General features: G+C 38.8%; 1 protein-coding gene across 17 annotated transcripts in view; it reads right to left on the bottom strand.

Annotated features, from left to right (window-relative positions):
• Positions 1 to 262: 262 nt before the first annotated feature.
• The window catches only part of PTPRK (protein tyrosine phosphatase receptor type K), a 387,506-nt gene continuing 371,739 nt past the window's right edge, over positions 263 to 16,029 (bottom strand). For all 17 annotated transcript variants that reach the window (XM_039568293.1, XM_039568298.1, XM_039568297.1 and 14 more), the window contains 9 exons: positions 15,596 to 15,750; positions 14,345 to 14,480; positions 11,977 to 12,126; positions 11,233 to 11,406; positions 8,495 to 8,626; positions 8,147 to 8,272; positions 6,015 to 6,178; positions 4,616 to 4,751; positions 263 to 2,237 (listed from right to left, as the gene is read on the bottom strand). In XM_039568293.1, the coding sequence (XP_039424227.1) occupies positions 2,184 to 2,237; positions 4,616 to 4,751; positions 6,015 to 6,178; positions 8,147 to 8,272; positions 8,495 to 8,626; positions 11,233 to 11,406; positions 11,977 to 12,126; positions 14,345 to 14,480; positions 15,596 to 15,750 (1,227 nt within the window). In that variant the 3' untranslated portion in view covers positions 263 to 2,183. The remainder of the gene's footprint in view (positions 2,238 to 4,615; positions 4,752 to 6,014; positions 6,179 to 8,146; positions 8,273 to 8,494; positions 8,627 to 11,232; positions 11,407 to 11,976; positions 12,127 to 14,344; positions 14,481 to 15,595; positions 15,751 to 16,029) is intronic.

Raw genomic sequence — 16,029 nt, 5'->3', positions numbered from 1 at the left:
GATTTTTCCACAGTCAAAATCATTTAGTGCCAGACAGATGTCTAACAGGCAGGATGCATCAGGCATGTTGTTTCCACAAAATGTGGTGACCAGACAGTCAGCTCTAGGTAACAGACCCAGCACTTTGACTGCCAAAGTTAGCTGAATGCCATTTTCTCATAGGGAAAGTTAAGAATGTTACAAAGCACGTAACTTGTAATCCACTTTCCAGTGTGGCAGAAGAAAAAATAGGGCAATTTGAGTATTAAGAAACCAGACCCGGTGAACATTTTCAAACCTTATTTATTTATCTTGCTGTTTATAAGTAGAAATTAACAGTGGTGACAAAAAAAAATAAGTGGTTTAGATCTGAAACAGGTGGAGCTCTGCAGTATAGATGGAGGCACTAAAAAAATCTGAGAAGCAGTGTTTCGCTAAACATTTCTCTGCTGTTTCTAGTGTTGAATGGATAATTCCATGTATCTGAAGGAAGACACTTAGGACATACTCCATTGCCTCAGGGAGTGAAACGTTTCCCTCTTCAAGTGTCCAAGGTTAGGAACACTTCTATTCTTCCACTGCGCACTCTTTTTGTGCTCTCTCTGGGTCAGGTTTTCAGTCCCCTCACTTCCATGAGACACATGGAGTCTTATGACATACTCCCTGAAACACCAGGGTGAAAAATAATACTATTTCCTTTTGAGATTTTCCTTATCCAAATACATTGGTCTTCCAGACAAGAATGACTCCTTAACAAGGACAGTAAGTGAGAGGCTATCAAAGTAGGAAAAAAATATAAACCAATCTTTAAATAAAAATTTAGTTCACTCTTACTTTACAGAATATTTAAAAGCACCATAGCATTTTACTGTCATTTCTAAAAATGACCAAGAAGAGACTGGAATGATTTCAGCTGTTAATATAGAGGAAACTTTGTGAAGAAATGGATGCAAGCTAAGCAAAAGCAAAGTAATATTTTGTACACCACAACTATAATAATCAGAATCTGGCATTGGTTTATTAAAATTTTGCTTTCTTGGAAGCAAAGCTTACATGTTCATAGACATCAAATTAACATTGCTTAATTTTACAATTTGCTAAACAAATACTTTTTTACCCTGAAGGGCATATGCAGACCCATCTATTTGTGTCACAGTTCTGTTGATCTGTGCTTCAATATTTTTTAAACAATTAGTTCCTGTACAATTTTAATGGATCTTAAAAATTTCTTCCAATATTGTGCAAGTCACAGGCAGGGCCATTTTGAAGTGTGCACTTCCTTACATAGTTTTTTGATCAGTACTTAACTAATGCAACTGTGAAAAACTATACACTTTCAGGAAAATGTTTAGATTTTGGTCCTGTACTTAAAGACCTTCTATAATCAAGTTGTTTACATGAATTTGAATCACAAGCATGTACACAACAAAACCACTATACCAATGTTTCTTGGTCTATGCATAAAAAGTATGTCTTCTACTTACACTAAAACATACAAAAAATAAACTACAAAAATTGTTTACACTTGATTTCAGCAAAAAAAGCTTTCTTCAAGAAAAATGGTTCTTCTTTTTTTCAGCCATCAAAAAAGGAATGCAAGTAAACAATAAATACATGTGCTTTCTCCATATAGACATATTTACACTTGAGTCTTTGGCTTATATTTAAGTTTCTTTATAAAGATCTTTATGTGATCCAGCCATCATTGCACATTAAAACAAAATAAGCCAGTTTTTCTTTTACTATACATAATATATATATATGCAACACTTGAAACGTATAAAGAATGAACCTTACTATCAATCTGCACCGTTATTGTACTTTAACAATGTATCAAAAGAAAAAAATTAATACCATATAGGAAATATTGATACATGCAACAGATGGTCGCTCTACTGCATTTGAGAGACGGCTGCATATACACACACGAGAAGGTCTAATTTGCGCAAATCTCTTCTGACTCTGGGTTTCATTAAATAGTATTTATGTGGCACTAAATGTTGATACTGTATACAAGCATAGAAACAGATTGAGTTCTTTTATTAAGATACACAACTTCATAAGAAAAATACTTTGCATTTAAAATTTAAAATCCCTCCCACCCCCTTCTTCCCCTAAAATCTTTCTTCACAGGATCAAGAACTGTTGTCAAAACAGCTTACTGAGATTCATATATTTGGTGAACTTCGCCACATCCCTTCCGACTAAGAGGATTCCAGGTACTCCAGCGCAACATCGTAGCAGAAACGATATTGCTCCTTTAAGGGGAGAAGGTACAGAAACAGAAGGTACATTAAAATCTAAAATCTTAGCAGTAATATCTGTAACTAAGAACATCCTTTGCTAACTAGTAAGCCAGACAGGATTGGATTTTCTACTTTTCCCCCCTATTACACAAGTATATTACCAGCCCTGATTTAAAAACTCACCCTAACCAGTGAAGTGAAAAAGGACCCTGACCATGGAAAGCAATGATGTGCTTCTCTGATCTTTTCAGCTTCTGAACTCTTTTATCAAATGTGAAAAGCTCTCCTCTCAGTCAGAACATTCTTGCAGTGAAAGCATCTCGACTCTGTTTGTCAAACTTCTATTTGAGTTAGCAGATATTGGGCAGTAACTGGTACCTGCTGCTTGGGCAGCCAGAGAATGGATGGGGAATACTGAGCCATGACATGGAACTGCTTGGGGTCCAGAGCCCATTGGTACAGTCCTGTTGATGTAGCATCCAAAATATCAGATGCACATTTAAAAGAGAAGTTAAAGCATAAAACCTCACTGTGGTTATTATTTCTCCTCAACAATGCTGCTGTTGAGCTGATACTGTGAGATGGGGAAGAGGAAGGAGAGAGGAGAGGGGAAGAAGAAATAAAGCCAAGGAAATTAATTTGATGTCTATTGTCCTTATGATTTAAAAAAACAAATCTACCTTTGTGATTTATTTTTGTTTGCAAAGGAAGATAGTGTGATGCATTAACAGGAAATTGCGGGGATATCGTAAAGGCTCTATTACACTGCTCACTGCTGTTATCTGATCCTGTTGCTGTATGTAGGGCACATGACAGTGCTGTATAGTGGTTTCCCTGCTTTGTTTTCTAACTAACGACTCAACAACTTCTGCTGTTCAACTGTTCTGAATAAAAATCCACACTACACAAATACATAACTAAAAAAATGTAGCAACTTCAGTGTAAAGCTGCACTGGAATTCAGGACTATTTTGAAATGCAATATAAGTTTGCAAGGGCACTTATCAGAAACAAACACAATCTACCTTGGCCTCCCTTTACAGAGACACAAATAATTTTCCATGTGATCTGACCTGTTTTCTTGACAGCAGTGTACTGAAATCCAGGCAGCAATTCAATGTGTTGTGTCTCAGATGTCTGTGGCACAGGAGAATGCAAAGCATTTGCAGCAAAAGCAGCAATACCTAGCCCAGTGTCACTGCTGCTACAGGGTGTTCTATTTGTTAACATGTTAGCCATCTTAATTTGTGTGGTGGCAAGGGATAGAAGTGATGCACAATGATTAAGAGAATCATGCCACAGAAGCTATTTGATATTAAGCAAACACTGGCACCTGGAAAAAGGGGAATATGAGAAGAGGCAGCTACAGCCATTTTGCACAATATGCAAGTTCACAGGGTCAGAAGCAATTTCCACTATGCGTAAACTACAAAATGTTTTTAATTTCAATTGGCATCCCTGATTTTTATGCTGTAGGCAGCCATCTGGCTGAAAAGTGACACTGGCAGCTGGCAGTGTGAGACTCAAATGGCAGGAACTCCCAAACACTACATAACCTGCTTTCATTCACCTACAAAAAGGAAAAACAACCATGTGGGAGAATTTTTTTAAGGACCTTCCAGTCCTTAATATTTGGGTTTTGTGACTGAAGCAAATGTTTGAATAGACAGGCACTCATACTGCATGCATAAAGATTAACCAGAAAATTCAAGGTTGAGTACTGGCAATGTACATGCAGATATTTAGTCTTGCAGTTTTGCTAATTCAGGCTCATATTGTTTATATTAGTTTATCGTTTATTATAGAACTGTCAGACTCAATGATCTTAAGGATCTTTTCCAACCTAAATGATTTTATATATTCACTTGCAACATACTAGATCCAAGTGTTCAATTTTAAAGTTCTGAGGTATCATTTTGAGTACTACAAATCTGAGTAAAAAAGATTATCATTATTCAGTGCAACTTTCAAAGCAGCAGTTGTTACTAAGGAGCAATATATTCACATATCCAGCTACAAATCTGTACTTCACAACTTGCTCCTACCAAGGAGAAATACCTTGCTCTGTACAATTTCAAGACGACCTGTGTGAGCACAGCCTGCTGCAACTTCCTTTCAAACGGACCGAGTTATTTTGGGAAATTAAAGTGCATTCTGTTAACTCAGAATGCTTTCTGTGAAAAGCATGCAACCACTACAAGAAAAGTAATGTAAAATGCTAAGCCTGTCCTCTCATGATGCTGACTTGCGTTTACACTCAATATCTGTCCTTTCTTCTTGTGGCCCAAGGTAGGTTTGCACTGGTTTTTGGGCACGGGACTGAAAACGCAGCTCACACAATGAGACAGCCTCTGTCTCCCTGGCTGTTTGCAGTAACCCTGCGGGGCTTACCGGAGTTTCTACCATGTTGGGCTTACTGTTCCGCAAGGTCTTCACAGCATGGAAAACGTCCACCACATTCTGCCTTTTCACCATCTCAACCACAATGCCAATGGCACAGAACATCCCGCTCCGGCCACCGCCGTTTCTGTGGAAAGGAAAGGAGAGAGTTAAATGTCACTGTGGCCTAAGAGAGCATCCAAAACACACTTCTGTTCTTTCACTCTGTAAGCACAAGTGATTCCTGAGTCCCAGAGGGACACCAGACTTTAGCAATTTCTTTGCAGCTCCAGTGGGTTTGGTATAAGACATTTGCTTTTTCTGACCTTCCTCTCAATTACTGCTTTTGAATTCTGCCCTTACAGCCCATCATGCTGCCCAACCATGCTAGAAGTCTAAATTACATATGCATCAGAAATTAAAAAAAAAAAATACCCAAGTTCAATGGCAAGTAGAACATTAGAAATAATAAAAACAAGTTCAATGCCAAGTACATTTTGCACTTAGTTCTGGAAAGACACTCACTGAAATTCACCTATGATATGAGGATTATTCAACCAGATATGTTAAGGCATCACTGATTTAATAACTTGTTGACCTTTGGGGACACTTCTGAACTATTTTAATCTTAATTTCAAAGAAATTAAGGTAGGTATTTCTTCTTATTAAGTTTGAGGTGGTGCAGGGAGACACGGGTCACTAGTTAATTCTGAACTTTTAAACAGAAGACTTTTTTGCAGAGTAAGGAGATACACATATTTCAGTTCCTAGGTTTTAAATGTTTTATTTAAATAAGGTAGGAGACAGATTGATTATTCTCTGCTTAGGAAGAAAAAGATGCTGTCTTTTCAAAACTCCCAAACCAGCTCCCATTTCAGTATCAGGTAAGCAGCCAGTGGTCATTTACCAACAATAGTTTTAGTATCATGTAGTGTAATAGAGCTTTTTTTTCTGATTTCATCTATCCATAGTTTAAATCTATCAAAATACTGTAGGCCTTCCTTTTGGGGAAAAATGTAGCACACTATCCAAAAGAGACACAAGAAACCCCTATTTGGCACTCAGTATAAAAGACTTCCTTACTGAAACCAGGCAGAAGAAACAGATCTGTACAACTCTTGCACCTGAAAAACATGCTATTATGTACAGAAGATGACAATATACACAGTATCATTATAGTACCACCCCCAAAATATTCATTCCTTGACCTGACACAGAAAAATCCAAAAGTTGACAAAAAACCAACCTAGAGTGGTAGGCAGTGGTACTTCTTTCTTTTTATATATTAGAAAAGTAGCAGGCACATGTGCAAAAGAAGGTATCCATAAGAATACTGCTCAAATTTAAACTAAGAATTAATTTTTAAGAATTTATTTGAAGAGCAGCAATTGACTTTCTCCAAGTTACTCACAGGCAATGGATGATGGTCCGGCCCTCCCCTTCTTCACATTCCTCTTGCCATTTTTCAACTTGAAGAATTAACTTCAAGAAGGATCTCTTGGAAGCTGGTACATCTCTGTGAGAAGCCCATCCCAAATACTGGAATTGCTGGACCATCAGATAGCCTTCTTGTGGCTGAGGGAAATCCAAGAGCTTTAGGTCAAAATGGCACCTTTACATCTTGGTTTAGAAAAACAAAATATAAAACTAACATGAAACCTAGGTGTTTATATTATGTACAGATTCTAACATAGTATACATTGCATGGTAGGGCTTCCAGTAATTTCTACCACTTCAGCTAAAGGAAGATGTCAGAAGAGGTAAAAAAGGGAACTATACTGAAGACAACACTACAGTTTATCAATCACAAATATAACCTATCCTGAATTTTAAATCAACAAATTCCCTAGATTCCATAGATTCTATGTGCCAAGGTTGCTTAACACCAATAATCAATTTACAATATCACTATTAAATCCTTAGACCCTCAGAAATAAAGAGAGAAACCTTTGGCTCCTATGCATGAACTAACCCCATTATAAATGAACAACAAGTAATATTGGTGCACAAACATGACTACTGTCCTTGAAATCTTCCCTTTGTGCCAGACTGTCATGACAGCCTTGCTGCCAGTCTCTGAGCCTCGCATGTGGTAGATGTGACACAGGGAGATCTTTGAACAGAATTAGACTGTCACAAGAAAGGCCCCAATAAGAGGAAGAATAAATAGTCTATCTAGTTTCTTGAAGCTGAAGATGACGAGTAGGAATGTGGATTTTAGAAAAGGAAGAACAGAGCAGAGAGATTTTTAAAAGCAAGATTTATGAGCAAAAGGGCATGGGAGACAGAAGCAAGGAGAGGAGAAGAAAAGCAAAGCATCATAAAAAAAAGAAGAAATGGAAAAAAAAAAAAAAAAGAGGAAGTTCAAAATACAAGAAAAAAGCACTATGGTGTAATATTTGCCTGTGTGCCCACACTTTAGTTTCCTGTAGTTTTCAAGAAGAGCTGAAAATGCTTTTTGCATTTCTGAATATAAGCAAAATAAAAATTTGAGCAACATACTGGCCACATGAAAACTGATATTTGCCCTCAGAAAAATGAAAATGTGACAAAATAAAACAAAAATAAAATAAAATAAAATAAAATAAAATAAAATAAAATACAAGAAAAATCTTAGTGTACACAGTAATCAATTTTCCCCACAGTTGTCTTTCAAGATAAATGAGAGTTAAACATATACTCAAGATACACTAGCAGCTGGTGATAAGCTCAGTACTGGATGGAAGAGAAAAAACAGTTGTGGTAAGTAAAATAAGGATTGCTGGTTAATTGTATATAGAACAGTGTCACAAGCATTTGTGGCAGGCAACTTAAATAAGCAATTCATAGAGGTGAGCAAAAGAGGAAACACTGTGTGGCGAGTAGGGTTTGAGAAGGTGCTGCAAGAGTGTGAAACACTATGGGACAGCAAAAAGACAAGATGGTGCAAGGTATCAAAGAGCTGACAAGAATGCAAGACTGGCACTGCTACTGAAGTTGAGAAAAAGATAAATGTAGGTCGAGGCACAGTGGTGGCAGAACCCTTTAGAAGCAGAGGAACTTTCAGAGTTTTTTCACACCCTGCTTTGCAGGGTGCCGCAATCTGCCTTTCATGTTGTGGTTTTCACATTTTAGGCTGAGAAGGTGCTGGTTGTACAATCAGCCTCAGTGTTCCTGTTCCTGATTCACCACAGAAAACCTCTTACCAAAGCTATGAACTAAATATCTGTCAGTACATGTTAATTACAGGGATATTTCTTTTACTGTACACCAAACAAACAGAGTACAGAATGCTTCTCACTCATCAGTGAGAATGCCTCAGAACAATGTCCCTTCACCTTAAAGCTCTGTCTGCTTAGTGTAGAAAAGTACTGTAGGAAAGGACTGTAGATGTAGGAAAGTACTAGAAATTAGTATTAGATATTGATGCTTGGCTGATCCTTCCTGGGTAATGTCTTATGAACATTAGTATTTTACTATAATTCAAAATTAAAAAGCACAAAAGCCTAGAGAGCATTAAAAGTGACACATTTTTCTGTCACATATTGTTAGAATAACACTTACTCTTGTTAAATTGCATATCCTGAAAATTCGGTTTATGACGTCACAGTCCATTGAACACGACATGCATTCCACTTGGATGGGGCCGTACCGCAGTATCCCTTCCTCAGGCCAGTATTGTGGGCAGCCCTGTGCCAGAGCAAAACAGGCATCATTAAATGGTAACTTACTACTTGAGTATTGCCTTATTCCACTGCAGACATCTCACCTAACCTTTACTAAGTGTTGGTTAGTTGCTGTAAAGCAGAGAATAATTGTAGTCACTGCACTGCTCTACATTTTCATCATGTAGTAAATCCAGAGGGATTAAAGCATGCGATGGTACATGGAAAACTTGAGCTCCAAACTAACCTGTGCTAAGTCGACTTCATTTAGCATCACAAGAGAAGTACAGCCATAGTCATACACTAATCTCCAGAAATCTTTCACAGTGTTTGGTAAAGGGTGTTGTGTGACAATAAAAGCTGCTGGCTGCCTGTAGCTCTGTAAAGGCAAACAATTTTATTAGTAATGGGAAGTAAGTACTTAATTTCTACTGAAACACTGCAACAGAAAAAAACATAAAAATAGAACAAAGCTGTGACATCAATTACTTCATATTTCACCGAAGATGTCAAAGTTAAAAATATATTATCATCTCCAATAAGAACAAAGAGGTTACTCTGCTCAGAGGTTACTCTGCCTTGTGGTTGGTTACAGAACAAGCCCTGTATTTACACTCAGATATGCTCCGGGCACTGAAGATGTTCTACGTGGCCTTGTTGAGCTGAGGATCAGGCAACTCTGCTCTAGGCACTGTGTCCAGGAGCCAAGTAGGAAACCTTCACCCCATGATGCAGAGAGGGGTGCAGAGGTCTCAGAAGATCACCCTATCCACAGCAGGTTGTACATGAACTCTGTGACCAAACCAGGGACTAAACTCAATCCCAAACTCTATTTCACAGTGCACAGCCACAGGGACACCCACAGAACTGACTTTCAGGATCACTGGGCCCATTTCCAGCAGAAAGCATAAGTTAAACAGCAAAATACTACTTCCTGCCATAACTGCAGGTTCCATTTTCTATATGCTGTGTTACACACAGCTGCCAACAGGGATTTCCAGCCTTGCACAGTGACTGAGATGCAACTAACAGCTGAGGGGCAGATGTATTACAAGCAGCAAGCAGAAGAGGATAGAACAGAAGTTTTTTGCAGGCAATTTGTAACCATCCATGGAAGACTAAATTAACCTCGGCGAAAGACCTGGTAGGGTAGATAAACCACTTTTGCTATGGAAGCTTTGTTATTTGAAAATTGATCTAAGGGATCTTCATGTGCAATATATTGACATACCTTCCAACAACTTGTTGTTAATGTCTTTAGCATCAGTACTTGTTTGACAAGAGATTAAGGAGGTTGCTGACACTTTTAATCTAGATTTTTGTTACCTTTTCTAATGCAGGAAGGATGTTGAGGTACTGGCAATCCATGTAGTACTTCCTAGATCTGCCCATGGACAGCACAGGGCCAACCAATTTTGATTCTTCCCCTGTACTTTTAAGAAATAAAACATGTCCTAGCTGGTGTTTTCCTACCTCACTTCCCCATAATTTCTAATGTTTCTCAAGATAAGAGAAAGATAAGGGGTAAGTTTCTCTTTCTGCTTTGTTATTGAAAGTCCCTTTTTCTTGTCCAGGAGTTCATCTTCTCTGAATAAATCAGTCTTAAAAGAAACAACCAGAAGGCAAAATGCAAGAAAAAAAAAAGCTTGCATTACTCAAAATTTTAACTCTTTACTTATAATCTTGTTATATGCCTTCACTGCAATATAATATTACCTTTTCTTTTCTGCTGTTTTTTTTCCTTTTATTACTACCACTTCTGCCTTTTCTAACTTTCTGATTACTGATCCATTAATACATTGCTTGGTTCATGCCCCTACCTGCCACATGCTGTTGCACACTCAGAGTCCTCCTGCCCCCCACAGCCTGTGCTGTCTTCCTCTGACACCAAACCACACTCCTCTATGAAGGTCTGTTGGTTGGTTCATAGCACATCCATTTTATCCAGGTGCTTAATGCAATTTTAACTGCAATTCTAAACAATTTTTGCTACCAGAATTCTGTTCACTGCTCTAATTCATCTGTTCAGCTTCTGTGACACCCTAATACATTGGTCTTACACATGCTACTCCTCTATTTTTTTGACACAATAAGGTAGTCATGAGATTAGGGACTGCATTTTGCTATCAGTTTGTTTTCTGCACTAGCTCAGGCAGAACTCAAGGATGACTATACTAATCAGTGTTGATGATTTCTGCTGCTATTTGCCATTTTATCTCAGCATCTCTCCTTGACATGGCAGTTTCTGACAGCACTTCATTTTTGAGGAAGGGGAGATGCTCCTGGAAATCAGGCCACTTATATAAGTATTTACTGTAGAAGTGCCTTTAGGGGACTAACTTTAGAAATGCTAATGGAGGCACAGGCAGGTACCTGGCAGCATGTGAACTGCTTTATCGATCAGGCACGTATAAGCACGTTCAACTCCATTTTTCCCATTAATTCACCTTTTCCCCTGACAGTACTTCTGTCACTCAGACTTCAACTTTAAAGAGCTGCAACTCAAAATATGAACAACAAAACCCCCAGCTCTATACTCTATACCCAAACATGCCAAGAAAACAATTTTTCTCTTCCTCTGTTGCTCATGCCTCAATATAGAAAGATTTTTTTATGAAATAGTGATAGTAACCTCATGCTCAGAGAGATAACATTAACTTCCTAACAAACAGCAGATTTTTGAGATCCTGCTGAGATTTGAGATTTGGAGGTCTGGAGACTAGAGCTTTATATAATGCTGTTAAAATGTGAGATTTCCAGTGGGTCCCACAAGGATGCCAAAGACTAAAGATAACAAACCTCCTGAACAAAAAATACAAGCTGGTGGGGTTTCTTACCCTTTCCCCCTCACCCTTCTTCATTAGGACTGTTTTACTGGGCACTGCAGTAACAAAGAATTACCCTTTCTTAAACCAGCAAGTGCTCTCTCTCACATTACAGAGCTTTCCATGGCACGCTATGCAGACAAAGAAGGTAGTCTCTTACGTCCATAAGAGCAGCATTGATGTAGTTGCTGCTCTCCCCATCAATAGTAATTAAGAAAGGCAGACATCTGTCAGGTGGCAGCATATCCATGAAGCGGTTCTTGTCGTGGTTCCTTGGCAAGCAGGCGATGCTGCAGTCCTCTGCCTGCAGGCGAGGGGTCACAGAATTCAGGGTCTAAGGGAAAGAGGACGTTTGTTTTAGCACGCTGAGCTAACACACATTGGACTCGAGATTCCCCAAGTTTTACTGTAAGATATTGCAATATGAGAAAACATGAGGCATTAGCAAGAAGACATTAGCAAATACAAGCTCCTATCTGTTTGTTGGACATGATGGGGCTTTGCAAGGGGGTTAAGCTGCAGGTATTAAAGGCACTCTGTGTACCACTGAACACATTCCGCCTGACACCATCCCTTCTGAAAGGAATAAAACAAAGAGCGTCCTTTGGAGCCCTAAAAAGCTATGCCTTCGCTGTGCAAATGCAAGACAAAACTCTCTCTGCCTCTTACTCACTGGTTTTTATTTCAGACAGATATTTACTGCAATTTTATTAAAAGGAGGATATTCTGTATTTAAAACAACTTTGCAAAGCACATAAACATGGGTGCTTTATTTTGTAGACAAAAAAGTTAGGGACCAAGTGCTATAAAAGTGATATGAAAAACCTTCTCCTTAAAAGAATTTAAATCTATCTAGAGGCAAAAAATTGTTGTCACATCAAGAGTTAGTAGGAACTGTGAATACCTGAAACTCATCTTTGAGATGTGAAGAGTTTGTCTGAGAGTCTATTCTAATCATATCAAAATAAGCAGCTTTGAATTCGCAGACAGGAATAGCAGTTTCTCCACACAGGCAAGCTTCTAGAATGGCATCGTGAATAAAGATGTACTGCTCCTATCAAAGTAGGAAAAGAAACAAAAAATTTAGCCATTTAAAACCAACAGATCTTTCTTTCTTTTAGGATAAACAGGCCTACTGCACACTCTTAAACTCATTCAAAGTACTGTCCATCAATACACTAAATAATGCTTTAATACAGTCTTGTTCTTATAGGGGTGTAGTGCACACAGATGTTTTCTTCAGGAGCAATTTAAATTCAGTAAAACAACAGAACAGGGATAGTAACAGGAGATTTTCAGTTTTCTTGCAGTGCTTGTGGGTTTCTGCACATATGCCAAAGACTTGTTGGCTTTACCAATTTTTTTTTAAATAGCTTTCAACCTTCTGATGTTAGCAGAAAGTGTAAATTGCCTCAAGCACTAGTAATGATTAGCCAGTATTTGGCATGCTGCATTCTCCTTATGCATGTGCAAGCTAGTGCATCAGTTGCCTCATAGTTGGCTCTAGGCCAGTAATAAATTCCAGTGTTCTTCCAGCGGAAGAACCATTTCTTCCCATTTTTTCTCAACTTGCCTTGACATAGACTGAGTCCTAGATAACTGCATTACTATTTCAGTTCGGCCTCCTGTCAATTTTTACACAAAATGCCCATTATATTTACTCACCCCAAGAATAATAGATGTAAACCATGTCTAGAACTGTGCCAGCCTCACGTAGCTATTATGAATACCAACGAGGTTCTTAAGAGCACAAACTTTAACCTGTGCCTGTAAAACCAGCACATGTCTGGGGACCACGGTCATCTTCTGGCTCTACAGCCTGTGTGCCTTACCCACACAACTATGGAGCTATTGGCATCTCTGTGGACTATATAACCATCACAAGAACTTGCTGCAATGACAGCTTTATTTTGCTGTATGTGAACCTCTGAGAGAAGGTGAGGGGTAAGAGGCAAAAGGGAGAGAAAGGAACAATTCACATGCAAGTGCAGATTAAACTGGGATGGTTAAAGCAGTCACACCGAAACAATGCACCCCATGCACTTCCCAAAGATTAATGGCCCTGTGGCAGGCGTAGTTGACCAGGAACATCTATTGTTCAACTGCCACGTGTTGCAGCATGGAATAAAAACTGCACCAAATTACACTGATATGTTTGGCTGCCAACTGCAGAGATTTCCATGTGGTCACAGGTAGATGTCCCTACGGAGGGCAGCAGAGAGAAATGGTGAACCACTTCAGGTAATATGCCAATATAAACCAATAACCTGTGTTTCTTTGGAAGCTCAGTGGTACTCTGGTGGCAGAATGAGAGCTGTTAGAACTTAATTCCTAAGGAGTTTTATTGTAAAGCTGCTGAAGGCATGTTGAAAGACCAAAAGAGTAAAAAATGGAAAAAGCTTGGCAGCAAGGTTAATAAAACAAACAAAAACAGAGTTGAAAAGAGTGTAAAATGGACATAAAGTGTGGCGCACTATTTACCCACTTCTTTTCTTATTTCACATGGTTTCCCCCCCTTCCCCTGCCCCTAGCCCTGGCCACTCCCTCGGGCCCTCCCTATTGGTTCCTGTACCCCAACCCCGCCCATGTACCGCCCCTGCGATCTGAGAAAGCCCTCCCGGCTCTCGAACCACATGTCTTTCTGCCTCTGGGAACCCGCTGGTCAACACGTAACAATAAAAGTTCCTCTGAGGCCGCCACGAGAGACCCTTCTGCCTCCTTTACTGTCACCGTATTGCAGGGCCGACAGCTGGCCAGAGCAGGAGCATGGGGCCGTCTGGAAGGACTACGGGAGAGCAGAACTGCCTCTCTGTCCTAAGCAGCCTCTCAGCGCTTTCTGAGAAGGCTACGGCTTGAACCAAACCAAGCAACGCAACAATAAAGTTCACCAGTCAATTTATAGATAAAGTGATTGGAGATTGTCTAAGTCAAGTGGCAGCCTGCTGAAATTCCACCTTCGGGATCCTGGGATTGCTGATACCAGAGCTGGGGAGAGACATCCCAGACAGGCCTAATAGAAGGTCTTCCCTGAAAAGATCCTCCTTTCTTTCCTTTTGTTACCAAGTTAGGCGGGCACTTGTTTCTGTGAAGACTGCAAGAGTTGGCAGGTTTGTTGCACCATCCTGGTTCTGGGAGCTTTTACACTGAGCAATGGTCCCCAGTGGAGATACACCCTTGAGAAGGTCACTGCATGCTCTTTTCAGACTCACAGTGAAATTCTGATCTAGAACATTTCAAAAAGCATCAGGTGCTTCGAAGGCAAACTGCTGTACCTCAGTTTGTACCATGTTGATGCGCCGGGACCGTAAAGCTTTGACACAGTTGTAGATATCCACCACACCTTCTCTTTCTGCCATATCTAACATGATATCGATCACGATATAACAACCTGTCCGTCCAGCACCAGCACTAAAAAGAATCAGTAAATACTGTTAGGAATGGACCCAGAAAAACATCTACAAACTTTATAACCATTATCGAGAGCATTTTTATAAAGTCATTCAGTTTTTCATCACAGCCACTATCTAATTTTTATCTTCTCTCCTTCTCATCACAACGTCCTTAAAATCTTTTGATGTGTTCAAAACAACACTTTTCCTTCACATTTGATTCACTAAGTAACAGCAAAAAAAAGAAGTTTCCTCCTTTTATCACCCAGATCAATACTTACATTAAAAAAGAAGTTAGTTTAACTGAAATCTGAAGAATGCTTAAACTTATGCACTTCAGAATATTATAGATCTTGTTTTTCTTTAATAAGAGTAAGAACGATTTTTAAGTGATCTATTATAATAAGAAACTCAAATGTATGTTTTAGCAGCCAAGTTCCAAGCTAGTTCAGACAGCACATTTAACAATATCCAGAAGATTCACTCATGATTTATTTTGGCTTTACATAAAGCTATGGAGAGTTTTTGCACAGTGAATTATTAAAATCTGTAACGGCTGAGTAACTTTATCTACAAAATGTAATTAAACGTTTGACTAAAATGTTTTAGTAAATCAAACATTTGTAGAAAGCAAATTCTACTTGTCAAAGGACTGTGTCCCAACAACATAACCTTGCAAAAGCTGCACAGGAGAAACATTCTGTATTTGTTGCCACTAACCTCATTCCATCTTTCTTCATCTATTTGCTTACTTTGCTTTGAATTAATAATCTGTTTGGACATTATATACAACACCAAGCTATCAAAGCAGATGTATCTACACTCATTCATGAACACTGTCACAAAATTGTTGAAGGCTACCTAAAATGATGGCCTGGAGTATCATGATTTAGCTGGTGCAGCTGTTGCAGGAAAAGGAAAATCTCAGACTATTCTATTTAGGAAAAGTGTACTAGAATCTCGTTATTTTCAAACATTGCTGTAGACCTCCAAATCCTACTGCAGTGTGAATTAGGCAATTCAAAAAGGGAACAAAACCAGAGCACTTCAAAATGATGGATGCTTCACAAAGATTACTGCAAATAATCATATAAACAGTTGTGAAAAATACCAATCTACTCCTTCTGTACACACCTGCAATGGACAACAATAGGCCCTGCACTAGGAGGGTTAGATAATTTGACTCTCCGTATAAAGGAAAGCAGGCCTGTGGCATTGTAAGGAACTCCATGATCTGGCCAGCCAGTGAAATGAAACTGTTTAACTTCACGGATTTCATTGTAGCCCCTCTGTAAAAGGCAAAAAAAGGTTATGAAATTCCAAGTATTTCACAGACTAGATATTATCTGACTCAAATAATGATCACACATACTGATAGAATCTACATGCAGTTTTCATCATTTCACCAATTATTTAAAGCAAAGATCCATAGGAATCTTAGAGATGTCACTGGGTTACTTTAATTTTGAAGTTTGTAATTTTTACTTTAGACATTAAGTATGCTAGTTTTACTGCACTGAAGATTTTTTTTTTTAAATAGACTTTGATGCATTTCACACTGATTTTCA

Source organism: Corvus cornix, chromosome 3 (genome assembly GCF_000738735.6).
Source record: "Corvus cornix cornix isolate S_Up_H32 chromosome 3, ASM73873v5, whole genome shotgun sequence".
Classification (NCBI taxonomy): domain Eukaryota; kingdom Metazoa; phylum Chordata; class Aves; order Passeriformes; family Corvidae; genus Corvus; species Corvus cornix.
This window is presented reverse-complemented; position numbering and strand designations above follow the sequence as displayed.